At 40.6% G+C, this 13,804-nt stretch overlaps 2 protein-coding genes across 2 annotated transcripts in view; both read left to right on the forward strand.

Annotated features, from left to right (window-relative positions):
* The window catches only part of fbxo41 (F-box protein 41), a 58,196-nt gene extending 49,220 nt beyond the window's left edge, over positions 1-8,976 (forward strand). Inside the window, 8 exon segments of the mRNA XM_034231397.1 lie at positions 599-837; positions 971-1,086; positions 1,605-1,757; positions 1,915-2,010; positions 2,131-2,249; positions 2,810-2,968; positions 3,095-3,210; positions 4,717-8,976. Coding sequence (XP_034087288.1) covers positions 599-837; positions 971-1,086; positions 1,605-1,757; positions 1,915-2,010; positions 2,131-2,249; positions 2,810-2,968; positions 3,095-3,210; positions 4,717-4,779 — 1,061 coding nt within the window. The 3' untranslated portion in view covers positions 4,780-8,976.
* A 1,468-nt stretch (positions 8,977-10,444) lies between these two features.
* Positions 10,445-13,092, forward strand: LOC117556098. The gene is made up of 4 exons (XM_034231254.1): positions 10,445-10,639; positions 11,480-11,674; positions 11,765-11,841; positions 11,959-13,092. The coding sequence occupies exons 1-4, from the start codon at positions 10,544-10,546 to the stop codon at positions 12,713-12,715; spliced, it is 1,125 nt and encodes a 374-aa protein (XP_034087145.1). The 5' UTR covers positions 10,445-10,543; the 3' UTR covers positions 12,716-13,092.
* The last annotated feature ends 712 nt before the right edge of the window (positions 13,093-13,804 follow it).

Consider the following 13,804-nt stretch of genomic DNA (forward strand, 5'->3'; position numbering starts at 1 on the left):
TCAGCCAATAGATAGTAATAGAGAGAATGAAAAGATGGAAAGGAAAAGAGGAATTATGTAATCTCATTTAGCGGTTTGTTGAAGGTTGGCGCCACCGTGTGACAGAATATCTTTTGAACATTTTGTATGTGACATTCATTTGTTATAAAGGAAATTGGTCGACTGTAATAGGATTAAGATAATTCGATCCTTTTTCTAAATGTGCATTTTTGCATATTTAGCACTTTGAGCACCAGGAAAAGCGCTATATAAATAACATGTATTATTATTATTATTTACATAATTAGATAATCCTGATTATAACCAAGTTTATTTGAGTTGCAATTGGTTTGTTTCGCAATCAACGATAACAAAGTGCTATACAAAAAAATATCAAAAAGTAAAGAAAAACATTATACAGCAACAACCATATGAGGAACATTCCAATAAATGATAACCTTAAAAAAAAAAGAAGGTATTTCCCTTCCTTCAAAGACATCTTATAGAATCGAACAAAAAACTAAAACATTTAATAAATCTTGACAAACTTTTGAATCCAAGTCTAATGATGGTAAAGGATTTGTATACTGTATATTTCTGTCTTTTTTTCTCCCCACAGGTCGGTCCGATGGGGTCTACAACAAGCCTTGCCGCCATGAAAAGAGCCCGTCCAAATCCAACGAGGTGATCAGTCCAGAGATCCTGAAGATGCGTGCAGCTCTCTTCTGCATCTTCACCTACCTGGACACTAAGACCCTGCTGAGAGCTGCGGAGGTCTGCAGGGACTGGAAGTTTGTGGCTCGGCACCCGGCCGTGTGGACCAGAGTGCTGCTGGAGAACGCCCGCATCTCTTCCAAGGTGCATAGTGATTATATAGATACTGCGTCCAGTCTATCAGTAGCTTTATCAAAGCAGCACCATGATTATAGCTTTACTGTTTTAGCTGTGCCTTGTAAAGATTTATTGACTGATCTTCATGTTTCTGCTTCAGTTTCTGAGCACAATGTCTCAGTGGTGCACTCAGACGCACTCCCTCATCCTGCAAAACCTCAAACCAAGACAGCGAGGCAAGAAGGAAACCAAGGAGGAATACCTCAAAAGCACACGGTGAGACACAGAAATACACAGGAAGTGACATCTGCTCACACTTTACAATAGAATACCAAGTCACTGTGGGGGACTTATTACTACATTCAGTATTATTTTAGCTTTGAGAAGCACATTCATGGATAACTATTGAAGTAAGTGACATACGCAATGACTCCTCCAACAATGATGGATGAGAGGAAGACACCAAGAGGAACATGAGTGATAAAATGCTGATGTTCTTGGGCTGATTGATAAGGATAAGCATGTAAAAAAAGTTTGCATTTCCTGAAAGAAGGCAGGAAGACATTTGATATGAGTGGCTAACTGTTTTGTGTGAATGTATTACAGTTTAAATCTGCATCCATAACGCATATAAGCTGCTTCCTTCCTGCTTATATTGCATCACACACTGGAGGAATATATTATCTTATGCTATAAATGGTAAAAGTGCTGTTCTGAAGGCCAGGAGAATTACTCTTGCTGCTCTGTCTCTGTCTGTCTTTTTCTGTTGACCTTCCCCCACGTTTCCATCTAAGTGGCTGTCTGGAGGAAGGTCTGGAGGCGTTGTTAAAGGCCACAGGAAGTAACCTTCTGATACTGAAGATTTCACACTGCCCCAACCTGCTGACCGACCGCTCCCTCTGGCTGGCCAGCTGCTACTGCCGGGCCCTGCAGGCGGTGACCTACAGGTAACCAGGACGACCAGGTCCCCCCCGCACACATATCACAGTGGTGCCTGTGTTACTTTAACAAGTCCATGAGTTTTGACTAAGGTTTGTGCTGTACAGATAAAGTGTCATATATATGCAAAACAAACACAAACTTTGGTCACATATTTTGCTCCAGAAGTGCTACAGATCCAGTTGGCCAGGAAGTGATCTGGGCTCTCGGAGCAGGTTGCAGAGACATCATCTCCCTACAGGTGGCGCCACTACACCCATGGTAATTAACAGAGCAAAAATCTACCTCTTATGATCAATACAGATACGTTCTATTATTTAATGACATAAGTATTTTTAAATGACTGAACATGGACATATATATGTATTTTGTCCCTTGTAGCCAGCAACCCGCCCGTTTCAGTAACCGCTGCCTGCAGACGATTGGCAGATGTTGGCCGCACCTCCGAGCTCTCGGTGTGGGCGGGGCTGGATGTGGCATTCAGGGGCTGGCCTCGCTAGGTAAATATGATTTGACTTGTTCTCAACTGTGTTCTTATAATCATGAATCACATTGTCATTGTAATTGAAAGCATGTGCCAATCGAACATAATTGTCATGGAATAAAGTCAAGAATATCCAAACAAAAGTCTTAATCGGGTGGAGCACCACAATTGTAGGGAAAAAATACACAACACTTTTTTTCTGAAGTGGTTGTTCCTCTGCTGTAGGTGAACCAAACAGTTAATTTTGAAGCGTCAGTCATGGATATAAAATAACACAGAAAAATGTTAAGGGATGCCATTACTCACTTAGTGTTAGTTATTATTATTTATGTTAAATTTACAAAGGTAATTCTGTTCTTACCTATGAACAAATCCAGAATTATTTTATTTATGAATATTAGAATCTCCATTAAAACTGCATAAGAACAGTTTTGGATAATGCTCAATATGTATTTCAAGCAGATTTGGTTAAACAAGCCCCGATGCACTACTGTAACCTCGGCTGTTTTCTGTTACCTCCCCTGTTTTCCGCATCACTACATTTCCCCCCACCTCTCCCCCCCACACCTCCACCAGCGAGGAACTGCATGCGCCTGCAGGTGCTGGAGTTGGATCATGTGAGTGAGATCAACCAGGAGGTGGCAGCAGAGGTCTGCAGAGAGGGCCTGAAGGGTCTGGAGATGCTGGTGCTCTCCTCCACCCCCGTTACTCCCAAAGCCCTGCTCCACTTCAACAGTGAGTTTGAATTCTGCTGTATTCCTTTACTGTGTAAAATCCAGATGTAAACAACATTAAACAGATAACTGTGATATTGACACCCTGCTAATGAATGCTCTTTAAATCCTCCTTCTACTCCTGCAGGTGTTTGCCGTAACCTGAAGTCCATCGTGGTTCAGATTGGAATTGAAGACTACTTTGAAGACCCCAACAGCCCTGAAGCTAGGAAACTGTTTGATGAGATGGTTAACAAGCTGCAGGTAACAGCCATACCCCCCACTACTAACTAGAATATTATTTTGAAATATATATTTTGAAATGTATCATTCTGCAATATGAGTACATTTACTTAAGAGACAATTCTAATTCACCACTTTTAATTGTACATTTGTACTTTTGTTGTATTTTTGGGGAAAAAGTCCTTAAGTGTCCGTGAAGAAAAATGTTTCCAAGTTGTGAGTTTTGTCCTAAATTCCAAATTGTGCTCAACGTTCAGTTTTCCAATGAGTTGTAAGTCCATAAATATATGATATTTTGTGTGCACATTTCGCCTCAAAGCACAAATAAACTGTAACTACACCGTTGAGCGCAATGTTGACTAACAGGCAGGTTAGCTCTGTTCTACACCTTCTTCTTTTAAGCCAACATGTCCTTGGATTTTTGCAACACTATGCACTACAGCTGGACGAGTTCCTGTTCAGAGGATTAAATACATCTATTTTTACCATGACTACACACAGTTTAAAACATGACTCAATCTTTGAATTCCCAGTGCTGGCTGGTTTTGGATGTGCTGGTGCTAACTCACTGAGAAAAGGCTTATGTGAGAGGCTCGGGTCATTCTCATAGCCGACCACACACAAACAGAGATATCAACGCTGTGAAATCCCAGGTTTTATTTATGTTTTGTTTTTATGAGTCAGTTTACAGTGTGTTCCTCTTGGTTATAACACTCAATACAGTGGGGTTGCTCACAGCCGTTAGGTAACCACTCAAAAAGCTGCAAACAGGCATTGATTTATATTTATCCCTCCCTTTTTCAGTTTGCTCTGAAAAGGAAGCTTAAGTTCTCCTCAAATGTTTAATGGTCAATTTTTGAAGAGAGTCATGTACCTCCTTAAAGGGGACCTATCATGCAAAATGCACTTTTGTACGTCTTTTATGCATGAATATGTGTCCCCGGTGTGTCAGGGAACTCACCAAGTGTCAGAAAACACAACCCTCTCTCTTTTCCTCCATACCCAAATCTCTAAAAACGGGGCTGCTACGGAGCTGATTATTATTTGAATTTTTCTGACGTCAGAAAAGGGGTGCTCCGCCTACATGGGCAACTCTCCACCCATCAGGGGAATGAGAGACCGCTCGAAAGCGCTGGAGACGCTGTAGTACATATGCCAGGCCTGTAAGTGGCGCTGTAGTCTGCCCCAAAAGCAGAATCAGCCCTTGCAAAAACAGGGCTGGAAAAGAGCAAATAGAGCTAAATGAGGCATGGCTAAAATGCATGATCTATTTGGTATTTTGAAAAAAAAACTTCACAGACATGTTTTATATAGGTATGGCCCTACAATATATGTTTCAAATATAGCATGATAGGTCCACTTTAAACTAGCTTTCTGTCACACACAAGGTATTGTACACACCTGCTAATGGAGGGAAATACAAAAGTATGATGACAACAGGGGGAAAGCATTCTTTAACGTCAGATACTAAAAATATCACATTGAGATAATGACATGCTGGTGTCCTCCTGTCCCTCCTTCTCTTAGGCTCTGAAGAAGAGACCCGGTTTCTCCAAAATCCTCCACGTGAAAGCAGACAGTCTCTGCTAACATATTTTGTGCAGATTATTCTTCGAGTCTTGGCGAGGCGCCATCTTGGCTCAAGTCAATCAACACGACCCAGCTGTTTTGAGCCCGCTCCATGGGGTTGAATACGTCTGCAGCACAAACAGAAACAACAGAAGAGGATCACCATGATGCACCAGGAAAGAGGCTCAATGTGCATCCTCCACAAGGACAAAGTTCAAACTGAAATAACTCATTCACTACTACAGTAAGGGGAAATCAATGTCTCCTTCGTGTTTTGCTAAGACTAAAAACGAGTCAAGAGGCTTATTTTGAGTTAACAATGACAATGATATCACATAAAGGGCCTGCTTTACAGCTCACTGACTCCACAGATCCAACAAACTGTCAGAGTCCTCTTTCTCAGTCGTCTCCTGCTTTCACCATAAAATGGATAATGTCTCTGCACAGAGCCAGGGCCCTTTATTGAAACTCCTGGAGCCAGGTGACAGCGCTGTTTTCAGCTGCCTGCATCTACACCATGCTTGACATGTACTCAAGACTACCTTCAACAGCAACAGCTGGTGGGCAGGAGCACATTAAGACTTTCTGCAGAGGTATATATATACATCGAGTGAGTGAATGGCAGGAGTTGTAGAAAAATAGATTTCCTCAAAAGATGTTGACTTGAGACAGGAGCTTCATGTTTGTGTGTCTCTCGAGGATTGGATACATGGTTCCCATTCTGCCTGCCCTACAATGCTGTGTGTTAAAACAGGACAACTTTCAACACTTACTGCTTCAACCCCGGACAGAAACATGCTGCACCAGCTCCAGGCACAGCGTAGAGAGCAAGGACACACACACACACACACCTTGACAGTGTTTTTAGCCATTTGCATGGCAGCGATGCATTTACTCTCTTCTAATCATCCTCTTTGCTTCCTCATGTGAACAGCGTCATGTCACAAACCTGGACTCAGTGTTACTTTGATGGTTGTAGTAACTCTGAACAGGACGAAGTATCTGATGCTGTTCTTTACTAAGACTGGAAGAATGATCCACGATGCATTTCAGAAACTGGCGCCATTTGTTACAATTTTCTGTCCTCATTCCAGTGAGCGTTTTCTCCAATGTGCCATTAATGATGGAAGAGGGACCATGTACAGTAGATGTGTAATCTCTTCAAATCAGTTTGATTTGAGTTTAAGCAGCAGTAACTCAACATAAGGGTTTCACAGGTGTTACGGTGTTTATATGTCATGTGATTTTCATACTTCACCATACTAAACAGTGCCATTCCTATTAACAGTGCTCCACATGGCGCTGATCAATCGTCACTTATATTCAGCTGAGATCCTCTGGCTCCCTCTGCTGGTTTTTCCACGTGGTTACACAGATAACAGCCAGCTGGTGTGATATGACACCTTGTACTCTTAGCAGCGAGGAACATTTATCACCTTTACTACTTTGCAGAACTCCAAACCAACAGATTAGTCTTCACCTTCAAATTAGCAGTTTGATTTTGGTGCAAACAATTGAGTTTATCCAACGTTGCAGAAATTGTCAAGAAGTATGAGTAGCAATACTTAATGAGGTGACACTTAGTGTGCGCTCCTATGTGCTGCAGATAACCTAAAGGGGGGTTTCAACTATTTTTCACATCATTAGTTTACTATTCACAAAGAGTACCAACCAGCCTGGTAAAACAGCTGTCCAATGTCTTCTGGATCAGGAGCTTCGTGTGTGCTTATCTCAGCTTTGGAAAACATTTATAACACAGAAATCTGAATTACAGGGCATGTAGGAAAGAAACGTCTACACGGCATCGAGGGTCCATAGAAAAAAATATGTATAGGATTTGTTGGAGCTTGACCCTTACTGGGGACCAAAAGTCAGGATTTCTCTTCCCTGCTGCATTGATTCTTTTGTATGAATCAATCTCTTGCAAGACCCAAAACATTATATAAGTGCAATACTCAATCACTGGAGCTAACAATCACTTTGCTTTCTAAGAAATTGTCTGCACAGTTTTGTAGCCGGCTGAAAAATGATTCACACATCAGAGGGAACATCACGTCTCTTCCTTTGCGACATACTTACCGCCTGTTGCTTAACAAGTTGTTCATTTTACCCTTGCATACCTTTGTTGCTACAAAACACATTGATATTGGTGGGCAGAGAATGCAGCAGAGCAGGAGTTTGTCACGAGAACTCTTTAAAGGTCACCTATTATACTCTTTTTCAACGATATATCATAGGTCTCAGTTATATACATGTATCTGAAGTGTTTGACTCAAAATACCAAACAGATCATGACTTGTAGCATGCCATAAACCGGTTCAGCTCTGTTTCCAAAGAACTGATTTTGTTTTCAAGCTTAAAATGCTAATGAATGCCTCCCTAGCCCGTCTGAGAATGATTGGTTAAGAAAACCACAATGGAGAATCAGGTGATAAGGTGGTAAGGTGTTACCGCGGTTAGTTATTAGCTAATGGTTAGTACACAACCCGAAAAAACATTGTGACATAAAGTGGCCAAAATCTGATCAGCTCATTTTCAGACAGGTTTTTATATAAATGGATCAGGACAACAAGAGAGAGAAACTTTTAGAATCTCTTTACACAGGGGACACGTGTTTATGTATAAAAGTGGATTTTTGCATAATAGGTGACCTTTAAATGAGAAACTGATGAGGAGAGCTGATGTTTTTGCGGTCACTGCTTCACTATTATGAGAAACGGTCTGCTTATCGGAGTGAAGCTGTTCCAGGTGTGAGAACAGTCATGGGTTTCATTTCTTCATGTTTTTCCAGTCCTGCATATTATTATCCTACACTGCTACTGACTCATCTGAGGGAAATGGGTCTGTGACACAATATAGAAAACACAAAGCACTTGTTGATTTTAAGTTTTAGACAATCCTGCCTTCGCTGTCAGCTACTCTGTACATACTATTTGTAAAAAAAGAAGAAAACGAGGAGGAAAGAAAGGACCAACATTTGATGTTATATAATATTAAGGTCATACTTATGAGTGGAAAGAGTTTACAGGTCTTCATTCTGTAAGCATTTTCTCTCCAAAGTGAATGAACGATAACCATAGAGAATTATATTATGTATAACAGTAGTGTTGAAATTGCAGTTGTGTATTAGATACTTTATATTAAATGTGCATCAGAGTCATATAGAGATGGAAATTATTTAAGAAGAGGATAAAGATGATAATTCAGCTATTTATTTCTTTAAAAAAGAGCGATGTGTATAATGTTGGCATGTTTGTGTTCAAGCATCAATCATTAAGTTGCCTTCTTAACTGTTCTGCTACTGTGAAGAAAATATTTAGATGTTTAAAAAGCTTTGATTGCCTGCAGGTTTCTTTTTATTTGATCCAGTCTGTTGTTGCACTAGTGAGAGAAAAAAAATAGATATTTCAGATGTTTATTATAAGATTGTTGTTTTAATGTTTCTCAGTATTTGACAAAATATGATGCACTTTTTATCCTGGATACTTTATCGGCCCGCCGGTCATCGGCTCAGTCGGAAACGACGCTGGTTTCATGGAAGTAAGATTTTGGAAATACATATGAACGCGACTGAACAAAAGGACAGTTAGCCTCTTTTCTCTAACACCATCTCTCCTCTCATCGGTTGGGAAGTTAAAGATGGAAACCGAATCCACTCCATTCATGTGCTTTTTTAGGTTCATTGCCAATATGACCTTATTCTCCTGGCATACATCTCCATCCTCTGTCTCTCCAAATATAAAGCAAAATAATGTATTATCTATTTTGATTCAGAAACTGAAGCATCACTTATACACCGTGGTGCTTCTTCATTCTCATTTTATTTCATAATTGAATTCAAGTTTGATTCCTCTGTTAAAGTTCCATGTGTCATACTGTTGAAAAACAGTGTCTGAGTGTTCATGTACCTCTGTACATATTTTATGTATGAATGATTGTACTCTGCCCGTTCATCTGAATAGTATTTTACACATTACCTCAACACTTATCTGGGCAGTTAAGTGTGCAGTTTGTAATTTATTTATTTTATTTTTCACTGCCATCGACATGTATGACCCTTGAACTTCATCCGTGTTGGTACGACGACAAACATACAATCTGTCGCTAAAAATTACTTTCCCAAAAGATGATCAGCCTTCTGCGATGACTGCAATAGATGGAAATGTCTTACTCATTTTCACTCATTTGTTGTCATTAATAAAATTGCTTTAAATTGTATTTGTTGTGCATTTAAGCTACTTTATAACATCATTTATTGTACCATTAAGCACCAGTTCACAGTTATTTCTATGGATTATACACGTGAAGTTTTGTCCTGAAGGAAAAGTTTTTTGTGGAATTTATTAAGCATAATTTTCCCTGCAGCGCATTGTAAGAATATCTTGGGACAATGCTGGGGTACAAAAGGGCGAAAAACATTGCATGTGGTCAAATTTAGCATTTATCCACAGAGGTAGAATGAAGTAAAGCTGTAAATGCTTTTAGCAGCATCATTGAAATGTAATTTGGTCACTGTATCTCAGAGAAAAACGTCTCAAAAACTGAGAAAATAAGACCAAAACTAACAATATGATAAATACCAGCAGTTGTAAGTGAGAATTTGTTGTTGTATGTGTACATTTAATTAAGCCTTTCTCTGTCCTGCAGCTAAGACCATTGACTGTATCATTAGATAGATGCAGCAACAAAGCGCGCCGGAACATTTCACAGATCAAACTTCTCTGAGCCTGGTTCTGATCTTTGTTTAGGTGCTTGTCCGTCATTTTTAACTGTCTTGGCAGGAAAAGCACAGGTGAAACACATTGCGATAACAATGGCTCGCTCTTTACCATCAAGCCTTCCCTACCAAGCCGTGTTTTCAACATAAACGCTGCTTTGTTTTCACCTTTTGTTTCTGTGTGTCATCATAGCAAAATATATTCCTGAAGTAATTTCGCAAGTTGATATTCCTGTCTGTGGACATATTTTGTCACAATGATATTGCAAGAAGCATTCACAAAAATGTACAGGTGTGTAGTTGAATACATTTATTTGTATGTATGCGTAGTAGGCCTACAGGCTATTCACATTTGACGGCATAATTAAGTAAGTGTTAGTAAGTTTCTACCTATATAAAGATAGACTATTTCAATCAAATGTTACAATATATCTCAGGTTCTTGTTTGTTTATATCTGCAGTGTTGAGTGTTTTTAGTCACACCTGAGAGGAATCCACAAACACTGAGATGCATCGCTGTGCAGTGATGTGACAGTAGCAGGTAAGGTGACGCACTGTTAACCTGTTTTCTGAGGGACACACAAGAGCTGAGTGTTTGTTAGGCAACGTTCAGGCATGAACAGGCAGTATCAGGCAGTACATGGTTTCACGTGTCATGGAAAATAACAAGGAATTAATGTTGAATTTTAAAAAGCCACAAGCTTCACAAAGCTTTACTCATTATTCAACAGCAGCAGTAGGCTACGTGACAAGGCAACTATTTCGTATTTGGGTGAACCAAATTAATGTGATTACATTTTTTACAAGTGTAGTGGAAACAGAGATGGCAAAAGTTCACACATCCTTTACTCAAGTACAGAGCCCTCTCTAGGGCTCTGCTCAAGTAGAAGTACAGATACTCGTGTTTAAGGCTGCATCTACACGGAGACGAAAACGAAAACTAACCGAATAGGCTACATCCACAGTCACTTCCGCATTCTACTCATAGCGGCCGATTCATTTCCTGTTTGAAAATGACGACCTTCTACACCCGCTGCCTACAAGAGCTTCCGAAATTAAAAATGTCAGATGTTCATCGGATTTGCCGGACGACTAAAGCCCCAGCCAGCAAACTCGATAAAGGCTTCAAATTATATGCTGCGTCATATATACACAACTATGAAGGTAAGAAGGTAACCGGTACTAACCAGCTAGCTTATGCTCCGGGTTACGCTAACATTAGCTGTCAAAAGCTAGGTAACGCCAGAGCCCTATAGTATAACTACTATTATTATTATTATTATACTACTATAGGGCTCTGGGTAACGCTATGTACTGTTTCTGGTGTTAATTCTTTAAAACATTAGCCATTTTGCTAACAAATACTATCGTTTAATAGCCTTATAGCCTAGCCAAGGTTATCTTGTTGTTAGCCACACTGCATAATGGTATCAGCTTTTGTAAAGCAATGTTGCCATAGATGTGTTGACGTGAGTATAGATCTAACGCTGTTGCTCTGTTTTTCTTCATTCAGTGTCCAATAAAGACAGGCTGACAGGGCAGGTCAGCGTGAGAGCCTTGTGCTACAGGTCAATGCGGAAGAGCGAGACAGCACACAGTTTGAGTGTAGGCAGGCAGCATTGACACTGTTCCCCCCTATTTATTGAGTTTCAGTTCAGTTAAACATTAGTTTACCTTAAGGGAATCTCAACAGTGTCCTACTTCTCCCTGCTTTATCACAGCTGATTGGTCAGATATTATTACATTGATTATGGATGTGTAAGTTTGGGGGTTCAAATATATAGTCAAAACTGCTTTAATACAATTTTCAAGGCATCTTAGTTTCCAAAGAAAGTTCATTGTGGTATTGTAGGGTAAGAGGGTAACACTAAGCATTCAGGAATACATGCTTCTTCTAGGATAATGGGTCAGTAAAAATAACCAATAATTCTACTCATAATAACCTCCTGGCTCATAGTAACAAGTGAGGTTACTAATCACTAGTATTTCTTCTCTCTTTTTTAGATAACGCTTCGTGATTCATCACCAGTGGTGCTCACGTACAACCAGTGCTCCTGTGTTGCAGGAACTGTTTTGTGCAATCACACAGTAGCATTGCTGTTCCAAACAGCACACTACACTGAACTGAACATGCCAGTTGTGCCACCTGTGCATAGCTGTACTGAATCGGAACAGCAATGGCACAAGCCGCGAACAATGGTAATTTCAATGAGGTTCAAATACTTGTAATCTTTCACAGAGTTTTTGTTTTAAAGTGACTCAACGAACAGTAATTGTCTTTTCCTTAAGGGTGTGAAGCCAGGGCCCATCAACTCCATGGTCTTCACCAAGCCTGTACTAAATAGGATGGTGCAGACTGGAGTAAGGTAATTTTAGCTGGAAAATTGTGTTTCCTGTGTTTTTAAAATTCATAATTCTGGTGCTGTATTCCTAACCTTTATTGTCACATTAATGTGCTATATTGTCTTTGCCATTCTTTGTAGGAGTGGATTCTACAGAGGCATGGTGGGGCCATTACCAGATCCCTGCCTGTTCAGAGTTACGGAGGCATACTCAGCATTCAGCATTGAAGACAGGCCGCTTGTGACCACAATGAACATGAGACCTGACAAGCCCCTTGTGGAAAGTGCCTTCGGGATTGTGCAGGAGGGCAGTGTTCTGTCCTATCAGATGCCTGCTTTGACGTCTCGGTACACCACACTTCACACTGACACACCACCAACACCCCACTTGCCCATAGAGGGGTATGTGATCTTGCCATGTGATTTACCGCTGGTGTGCTCAGAAGAGGAGCAACTACATATGAACAGCTTATCTGTTGATTTGGAAATGTCTCACAAAATTGAGGAGGCTACCCGTGAGCAAAGCTCTAGCTCAGAGTGGCATCTGCTCCGCAAACCCAGGGTTACTGCCTCTAGGTTAAGAGAGATTTGTCACGTCAGAGGTGAGAGCTCTGCTAACTCTCTTGCAGAGCGAATACTCAAAGGTACAAGGCAGACTGCAGAAATGAGGAGAGGTGCCGAGATGGAGCCCACAGTAGCAGCTGAATACAGTAGACTGGCAAACGTGAACTACTCCCCTTGTGGCCTTGTCATTCACCCCTCTACGCCCTGGCTTGGTGCCTCCCCTGATGGAGTTGTTTTTGACCCAACAGAATATCCCCAATTTGGCCTTGTTGAATTCAAATGTCCCAAATTATGTCGACTGCAAATATGTGCAGATGGAATGTGGCTCCCCTAAGCTCAAGAAAAGCCATGCCTATTACTGGCAAGTACAGGGTCAACTTCTTGTATCTGGGATGCAGTGGACTACCTGGTGCAAAGAATATACACAGATCCAGAAGTGCAAAGAGCAATCAGAGAAAAAGTAGACTTTTTTTTTTTTACACATACATGCCGAAGTACCTGTCATTAAAAAAGTAGTGGGCACTGTAGCCATTGTTAACTCTGTAAGCAGTTAGCTGCTAGACCCTGGCTCAGCCTTCATTGTTTTTAGGAGGCAATCCCTCAATCATGTGTTCTGAATGACAACAAAATGTGATTTCAATATTTTGTTTTTGATATATATTGTTTGTCACATTTCATATATGTAAATAAATATACAATTGTATTTAAAAAGACAATAAAGTGAAGTGATTTGTGTAATGAATAGTAAATCAGTGCATTTGTAAGAAATCATCAACGCATTGTAATTTGCTATTTACCATTTATTCAAACAAAACACTAGCGTGTGTCAGGCAACACGGGATTACGGTGTGCTCACCCAGCTTAATCACAGCTACCTGCACAGGTGTCATCATCTTGTCTTATTTCACCCATTTCTTGACCAGTGCTTTGTTCTGATAGTTTGACAGCATACATGCTACTGCAAACAGTTGGTTGATGTTGTAGGCATGGGACAGGAGGATGACACCATCAAAAAGTTTGTTCTCTTTTATCCTCCTAATGACACGCTCCACATGAACCCTCAGTCTGGCAATGGCCTGTGTCTCCCTCACCTGATAGGCTGGCATTTGCTTCTGCTTTGACAGAAAAGGTGGGCAGTACACTTTGCATTTGCAGCAATCGCTGATCAGGAAGCCCTTATCTACCATCACTGCCATGTTTTCAGTCAACAACGCAGCTATTCCAGATTGTTTGAAAATCTCCTTGTCGCTGACAGAACCACCATACAGACTGGAAACAAATGTCACTGCGCCATGTGGGGCTATGCCAACCAGGGCTTTCATGGTGCAGTGAGATTTGTATGTAGAATACATTTCACTTTGGAGGAGGAGTGAGGATGGTGTTTTGACGGGACACCTTGCTTGTTTTTGTTGTTTGCTCTCCT

The sequence above is a fragment of the Gymnodraco acuticeps genome, unplaced genomic scaffold, assembly GCF_902827175.1.
Source record: "Gymnodraco acuticeps unplaced genomic scaffold, fGymAcu1.1, whole genome shotgun sequence".
NCBI lineage: Eukaryota > Metazoa > Chordata > Actinopteri > Perciformes > Bathydraconidae > Gymnodraco > Gymnodraco acuticeps.

What these genes read in the sequence shown, in the direction of transcription:
- LOC117556098 (XM_034231254.1), top strand. Translation starts at nt 10,544, where the DNA reads ATGTTCATCGGATTTGCCGGACGACTAAAGCCCCAGCCAGCAAACTCG. An exon ending in ATATATACACAACTATGAAG is followed by an intron (nt 10,640 to 11,479) that starts GTAAGAAGGTAA and finishes TCTCTTTTTTAG; the next exon opens with ATAACGCTTCGTGATTCATC. An exon ending in GGCACAAGCCGCGAACAATG is followed by an intron (nt 11,675 to 11,764) that starts GTAATTTCAATG and finishes CTTTTCCTTAAG; the next exon opens with GGTGTGAAGCCAGGGCCCAT.